Source organism: Tupaia chinensis, unplaced genomic scaffold (assembly GCF_000334495.1).
Source record: "Tupaia chinensis unplaced genomic scaffold, TupChi_1.0 Scaffold000235_1, whole genome shotgun sequence".
Lineage (NCBI taxonomy): Eukaryota > Metazoa > Chordata > Mammalia > Scandentia > Tupaiidae > Tupaia > Tupaia belangeri.
This window is the reverse complement of record NW_006159713.1, coordinates 597,189-605,286: the sequence shown is the minus strand read 5'-3', so window position 1 is coordinate 605,286 and position 8,098 is coordinate 597,189. Positions and strand designations below refer to the sequence as shown.

General features: G+C 36.9%; 1 protein-coding gene across 1 annotated transcript in view; it reads right to left on the bottom strand.

Moving 5' to 3' along the window:
* CHD9 (chromodomain helicase DNA binding protein 9) overlaps window positions 1–8,098 on the bottom strand; it is a 352,905-nt gene that overhangs the window by 11,928 nt on the left and 332,879 nt on the right. The window contains 3 exon segments of the mRNA XM_014587776.2: window positions 815–943; window positions 4,354–4,575; window positions 4,855–4,994. Coding sequence (XP_014443262.1) covers window positions 815–943; window positions 4,354–4,575; window positions 4,855–4,994 — 491 coding nt within the window.

The following is an 8,098-nucleotide window of genomic DNA, read 5'->3' as shown; positions in this document are numbered from 1 at the left end:
CCTAGAAAGCTGCTAGGGTCAATCCATTTCTAAGTCTGTTAGAAAATAACTGCATAATGAAATAGTGTTCTATAGGTCTTTTAAATATTGCATCAATAAAAAAAATTATATAAATACCTTTCTGGCATTTCTTCTGTTAATCAGCTGAACACGTTCTTCTCCAGTAAGACTATTAATGTCTAGTTTATTGGGGTTTCTGCAACGATGCCTTTTTTGTTTGGGCCTTCCCTCATGAAGTTGCATTTTCTAAAGTATACAAAGAAATAATTTTAAATCTTTACCTGTGCAAAACTATTCAAAATATTACAAATGAATTTACACAAATAAGTTAATCCTATATGACAGCCTTTAACCCTTTGTGCACTTTAAAAATATTTAACTTTCAATATTTTAATTACAAGCATTGTATGAATCTTTTCTTCAAATTATACATCCAAAAATATTATTCAGGGGCTGGCAGGTGGCATGATGGTTAAGGTGCTGGACTCCCACATGGCCAACCGTGGTTCGAGTCTTAGATCAGGTAGTTTGCTTTCTCACTTTCCCCCTCTCTCTGTTGCTCTCTCTAGTCAAATGAAAGAATAATGATAATAAATGAATAAATAATTATTAAAAAATTATTCAAAGTCATCACAATGACACCCACTACGGTTCTACATGATCAGAGTTCTCCTACTGGCTTCTGAAACAAGCTTTCCCTAGAAAGCTGCTAGGGTCAATCCATTTCTAAGTCTGTTAGAAAATAACTGCATAATGAAATAGTGTTCTATAGGTCTTTTAAATATTGCATCAATAAAAAAAATTATATAAATACCTTTCTGGCATTTCTTCTGTTAATCAGCTGAACACGTTCTTCTCCAGTAAGACTATTAATGTCTAGTTTATTGGGGTTTCTGCAACGATGCCTTTTTTGTTTGGGCCTTCCCTCATGAAGTTGCATTTTCTAAAGTATACAAAGAAATAATTTTAAATCTTTACCTGTGCAAAACTATTCAAAATATTACAAATGAATTTACACAAATAAGTTAATCCTATATGACAGCCTTTAACCCTTTGTGCACTTTAAAAATATTTAACTTTCAATATTTTAATTACAAGCATTGTATGAATCTTTTCTTCAAATTATACATCCAAAAATATTATTCAGGGGCTGGCAGGTGGCATGATGGTTAAGGTGCTGGACTCCCACATGGCCAACCGTGGTTCGAGTCTTAGATCAGGTAGTTTGCTTTCTCACTTTCCCCCTCTCTCTGTTGCTCTCTCTAGTCAAATGAAAGAATAATGATAATAAATGAATAAATAATTATTAAAAAATTATTCAAAGTCATCACAATGACACCCACTACGGTTCTACATGATCAGAGTTCTCCTACTGGCTTCTGAAACAAGCAGGACTTTGCTAGTTCTTTTCTTAAATGCCCTCCATGAACATAGTATTCTTGGAGAATAATATTTGAAGGGGTTATCAATGATGCTAGAGTAGTTTCATTTGACTTCTATAGTTCTTACTTTTCCTTCTGATAAGTTGTTTCTGAAACTTATCCAAAGAAATTTATCAGACCTTCTCTGTTTGTGACAATTTATAACATGCCTAGTGACTTTTTATCCTGTTATTTTTCTCATCTCATGTCATCCTCATACTGCTAAAAGATATTATTCCTATTTTACAAATGGAGAATCAAGGCTCAGAGGGGTTATTATTCTCAGAGTCACATAGCTAGCAAGTGGCAGATGCTGATTAAAAATTGATACCTTGTAGTATGGTAAAAACTTCTATAAAACCATGCTACTATTTCTACAACTGCTAACAAAGCAGGGCTTGATGTGTGGAGCTATTTCTAACCAATAAGATCATTTCAAGAAACAGTCTAACTCTTCATCACAGCCTGCACTATTGAGCTCATCTTTTCTATTGTCCTATCATCCTACCATATACAGTCTGCAATATCAAGCTAGTCACTATTTGAATATGCCTTACAGTTGTATCCTCTTTTAACTCTTCATAATTGTTCTATAATGCCTAGACTATTCTCCTTTTGCATTGACCTGGTAAATGCTCATTTATTCTATTTTCGTCCACTAGTCAAATGTCAGCTCCATTTTCTTTCTTTCCCCAGATACCTTAATCAGCTAGGCAGAGTTAATTGTTTATGTCCATTCTCATCATACTTTATACCTACCTCTATTATAGTATGCTCTACACCATATTATAATTATTTAGCTATAGAGAAACCACAATAGAGTCTGAGATAAAAGAAATCATTAATGTAAAGCCCATAAGAAAGTAGTGAGTATATAATACTTCAGGGAATAAGGAAAATGCAAATAAATTAAAATGATTTTCATCTTTGATTAACATAATCTCATGGTGCATCTGGGGAAAAATGGAAGCTATACACTTATAGCTTAAAGGTGGAACGGTACTAGTTTGAGGCTGGCCATATACCATGGTGGTTAAGAGAGCTGGATCCCACATGGCTGGTTATGTGGTTTGAATTTTGAACCCTGTGGCTTGAAAAACATACCAGGCATAAGTACACGCATGTGTGAAATCCTGACACGATGCAGAAATAGAGAAAGGACTGTGATGTGACCATGCCCCACTGGGGGAGGGGGTGCGCTTTATCTCCTTCTTTTTTCCTCTGTCTCTCTCTCTCCATTGAGTACATATGCCCTTTGGTCAAAAAAAAAAAAAAACAAACAAACAAACAAAAAAAAACAGAAAAACAACAACAACAACAAAAAAACAAACCCACAATCAACCAACAAACAAAAATTTAGTTTGGACTCTGGATCTAAGACTTTATTTGCTGTGTGGCCATAGACTATTTAATTAAAAGTTCAGTATTTCTTCTCTTTTTGATGGGGAAGAGGCTTTTGCTATAGGGTACGTGCGCTCTCCAGAAAGACAGAGAGACAGAAAGCGAGAAATCACCCCCCAGCGGGGATGACCATGCCACAATCCCTTCTCCTCCATTCTCTTCTCAGGATCTTGGGCATGCAAGCACATGCACCCAGCTTGAGTTTAAGCTACTGGGTCTGGGACTCAAACTGTGGTCAACTCCATGGGAGTCCAGTGACATAGCCATTATGCCAACTGCTGGTCCCAAAAGTTCAGTATTTCAATTTATCCATAAAATAGTTAAAATAACGCCATTCTAATAAAATAGCTGTGTTCAATGAACTAATGGATTTTAAGAGATAGGTATAATGACAGGCACACAGTTTAGTGTCAATACATGTCTACTATGACCATTTTTTACAAAAAAATTTTGCTACTGGGCAAGTGTGATCACCAGAGAGAAAGACAGTGAGAGAGAAAGTGAGAAATCAACCCCCAAGGAGGATGGCCATGCCAAAATCCCTTCTCCAGTCTCCTCTTGGGATTTTTTGGCATGTACACACACACACTCAGCATGATTCTCAAGCTGCAGATGTGGTCTCCAATCCTGCCATGTGGGATCAAGTGCCTTAACCTTTATGCTACCTGTTGGCCCCTATTATGACTGTTTTTTAAAGAATTTGCCAGATGGCATATGTACTTGCTAGAAGAGGAATGAATGGGAGGAGGGAAGAGTTGAAGAAGGAAGGGTAGAGAGAGAAGGAAAGTGAGAAACACCTCCCATGGGGAATGGTCACACTATAGTCCCTTCTCTTCCATTTCTTCCTCATTTGAGAATTTAGGGCATGCATAAACATGTACCTGGTATGTTCTCAAGTTGCTGAGTCTGGGACTCTAACTATGCAGTGGACCATATGGGATCCAGCTGCCTTAACTATCATACCATGGCTGGTCAAATCATTATTTTTAAGTAAATTCTTTGAGAGAAAGAGTTGGAATTTTTTTTGCTTGTTTGTTTTTTTGTTTTTGCCATAGGATGAGCGCAACTGCTGGGGAGAGACAAAAGAGGAAAGTGAGAAATTGCCTCCCAAGGGGGATGGCCATGCAATCTCTTCACCTCTATTCTGGGATTTTTGAGCATGCACACACAGGCACCCGGTGTAATTTTCAAGCCATCAGATCAAACCGTGGTTGGCCAGTACCTTAACCACCACACCACCTGCTAGACCTTAGGGTTGGAAATTTTACATTTGTACAGCCTTCATTAGGTTTAACAGCATTCTGTATCAAAAATTATTTTCATTATCAAATATTTATTGAGTGCAAAATGAAAAAATGGGAAGAGACACTATAGTGTATCATGGGAAAGATGGTAATCTTTTTCTAATTTTCATAAATCTTAGGCAGAGCACACATTGAGCATAAGTTGATGAGAATTTATATTTCATCAATTATAGGACTGACAAATCACACATATGACATATACCAAGATTTTTCAAGGTATCACCTACAGGAATAAAAGCTCCTAAATCTTCCACATAACCTGGGTGCTCCTTAAGCCATTTTTCCAAATCCTTTCTCTTCGGTGCATCATCACCTGCAAGTCTTGTCCCATCTTTCAGATTAATAACTGGAACTGGACTTTCTGTATCAGGAATTCCTTGAGATTGCGTATAGGATAGAGCTGGATTTATTCCTGGGGAAACCTGTGAGGTGGTTAAGCCTAATGTAACCTGTAGAAAAATATCAAATGAAATTTTTATTTCCATGCATTATTATTATTATTTTGGCCAAATAAAACAGTATTTTGGAAAGGGGGAAAAAATGTTGTTGCTTTAGATCTTTTAAACTTAAATTTTTATGAACCAGTCAACATTAGACTCTACCAAGATATTCTAAAAATATGTAGTGTACTTCTGATTTCCTTATTATTATTACAATTTCACAAAAGAGGAATTTATTTAGATAGAATTTACATACAGGGATCAGTTTGTAAGTACTGCTTTACTTACATGATTAGGTGGTTTATTTCTGTTAAAAAAGAGGATGTCAACACCTTCTACATTCTTCCTCCTTCCCCGCCTTTTTTTGACTATAGGCTGGTTGTCTAATATCACTCCATTGGCACCAACGGTTGATTGAATGGAAGTACCTATTCAAATTATGAATGTAAAATAGAGTTAAAAATTTAGCTCTTAAGCAGACTGAAAGTACTACAATCAATTTCTTAAATATATGGAATAAAAATTTAGCTCTTAAGCAGACTGAAAGTATTACAATCAATTTCTTAAATATATGGAAGTGTTAGTTCTTACTTATATATGCCAAATCAAACAATTCATTAATTCTCTTTTTTGAAAAACTTGTTTTCATAGTTTACTTCTTTCTTATTTTTTTTGGAGAGGTTTTTGCTATAGGGCGCGTGCACTCACCAGACAGAGAGAGACAGAGAGACAGAAAGCGAGAAATCACTCCCCCAGGGGGGATGGCCATGCTGCAATCCCTCCTCCTCCATTCTCTCCTCGGGATCTTGGGCACGCACGCACATGCACCTGGTATTGAGTTTAAGCCACCGGGTCCGGGACTCGAACCACGGTCAACTACGTGGGAGTCCAGTGACATAGCCATTACACTAACTGCTGGTCCCACAGTTTACTTCTTTCTTAATATCCTTTTCTACATTATATTCTTCTTTTCAACTTAAAAATATATGACCTTACTTAAATGAAAACTTTTTGAGACCTATTTATAAACCCAAAGCTTTTGAAAGACTAGTCTCTATTATGCTCCTTTTATTCACAACCATCTCATTCCTTAATTTCTCATAGTCCATTGTTAAACCAGCCTACTTAAAGTATTTTCTTTAAGGTCATCAATAACTTTTTTGTTGCCAAATTAAAATGACCTTCTTCATTTCAGTAAGTACTCAATAAAATATCTGTAAAAGGTATGAATTAAAAGTTCCATCAATTCAGCCTTTTTTCCAATTAATAAATATTTATTAACTAGTTATATCCCAGGCAGTATAATGATTCAAAGATGAGTAAGATATTATTCCCACTTTCAGAGAGCACATAATCTTGAATTTTCTTATTAACAGAAAAAAATTATTAAGGACTAGATATTTGTTTAATAGTTCACATGCTTTTAGTGAGAAGTACTTTTTCCATCATTTGAGGAGAATTTACTGACCAAGTCCTCTGCATTCCTGAATCATGTGTTGCCCTTTGGTTGGCTGTATTATCTTATGGAAATCACTAACTTTCCTCCCATCTTGATTTCAAAAGATACTTACTTCACATGATAAGAAATAATTAAATATAATGTATAAAGATAATTTCTGTGCGCCAGCAGGTAGTGTGGTAGTTAAGGTGCTGGATCCCATATGGCCGATTCCGTGGTTCAAGTTCCCACTCTTATTGGCTTAAAAAATATGCTGGGCATGCATTTGTGCATACCCAAAATCCCAAGAGGAGAATGGAGAAGGGATTGTAGCATGGTCGTCCCCTCTTGAGGGTGATTTCTCACTTTGCCTCTCTGTCTCTGGTGAGAACATACACCATATGGCAAACACCTACAAAAAAATCCTTGCTTTCACTTTTGTATATATAAAAGCACTACAGGAATGGGATACAATATTATTCAAGAAAAGTTTTCAGGTGGGGAGGTGGCATGGTGGTTAAGATGCTGGATCCCACCTGGTGGACTCTGTGGTTTGTGTTTCCAACATGGAGGCTAGAAAAACATGCTTAGTGTGTGTGTGCATGCCTAAAACCCTGAGAGGAGAAGCAACAGTAGCATGGCTATTCCCATTTCCCCACTATGGGGTGATTTCTCATTTTCTCTCTCTGTTGGTCTCTCTCTCTCTCTCTCTCTCTCCCTCTCTCTCTAGCAAGTGCATGTACCTTATGGGAAAAGGTAAAAAAAAAAAAAAAAAAAAGCTTTCATTATATTTAGTGAAACTCATTATGACCAGATTAATGAAATATCACAAATATTATGATTTGAAAATACTTTCACTATAGCACATTTTAGCTGTATAACAAAATAACTTTCCTAAAGTAGCATTTTTGGAAGGACCAATTTAAGTCCAATTGTGGAGATGCAGTCACAAGGCAATGCTGTAGCCATATAGAGTATTGATTTTTGGTTCCCTGTTGACCTGTACATACTGGGCCTGTGTGCATGCCTGTAATCCTGGCTAGCAGTCAGGCTGGGGTGTTGGGATCACAGTGTTAAGACTCCTTGAGAGTTCTTTTCTGTCTGTCTCTCTCATGAAATAAACTTTAAAAAGTACCATTCTAAGGACCAGCAGATGGCGTAATGGTTTCATCGCTGGACTCCCATGTAGTTGACTGTAGCCCAGTGGCTTAAAACTCACACTGGGTGTGTGTGGGTGCATGCCCAAGATCCTGAGAGGAGAATGGAGAAGAAGGGATTGCAGCATGGCCATCCTCCCTGGGAGGGAGGGTGGTGATTTCTCACTTTTGATTTCTCAGTCTCTCCCACAAGTACACACATCCTATAGCAAAAATCTCTCTCTAAAAAAAGTACCATTCTATTTCATAAGAACTTTTTAGGGCTTCCTATTCTAGTATGAATGAACTGCCTTGTATCAACTCTACTCCTGCATCATTGCCAATTTCCAACCCCCTTCCCAGAATTTAGGTTTTGTTGCTTTCTGTAAATTAGATTCATCTTTCTTAAGCAGGCTCTGTTCTTTAACACACATCCATCCCTACAGTAAGAATTAACAAAATAGGTTAGTTTTATCTCAAAGCTACTATTTTCCTGTCTTCTAATCTCTGGTTCATGCTAGTTCCTGCCTCATTTCAATCCCTTCCAACAACCTTATTTTCTAGACAGACTATGTGTAGGAAAATATATTACCTTGTATACCTTTAAAATTTTTCTTTCTGTGAGAGAAAACAAGTGCGTGAGTGAGTGTGCACCCCCAACAGGTCTTGACACTGTGATCTACTGGCAGCTGCAGCAAGCTTCAAATCATGGGGTATACGTACGCCCAAAATACTGTGGACATGAACCCATGACTTTCCCATGTGGATCAGCCTCGCAGTGTCATATTTTACTGCTGTGCCACTATCTACACCCCTAATTACCTTGCTTTTATATGTATGTTCAAATATTTTAATATTTACAGGTCTAGTCTACTAAGCAACTGAAATGCAGAAACAGTGTTCTTTCTTTCTTTCTTTCTTTCTTTCTTTCTTTCTTTCTTTCTTTCTTTCTTTCTTT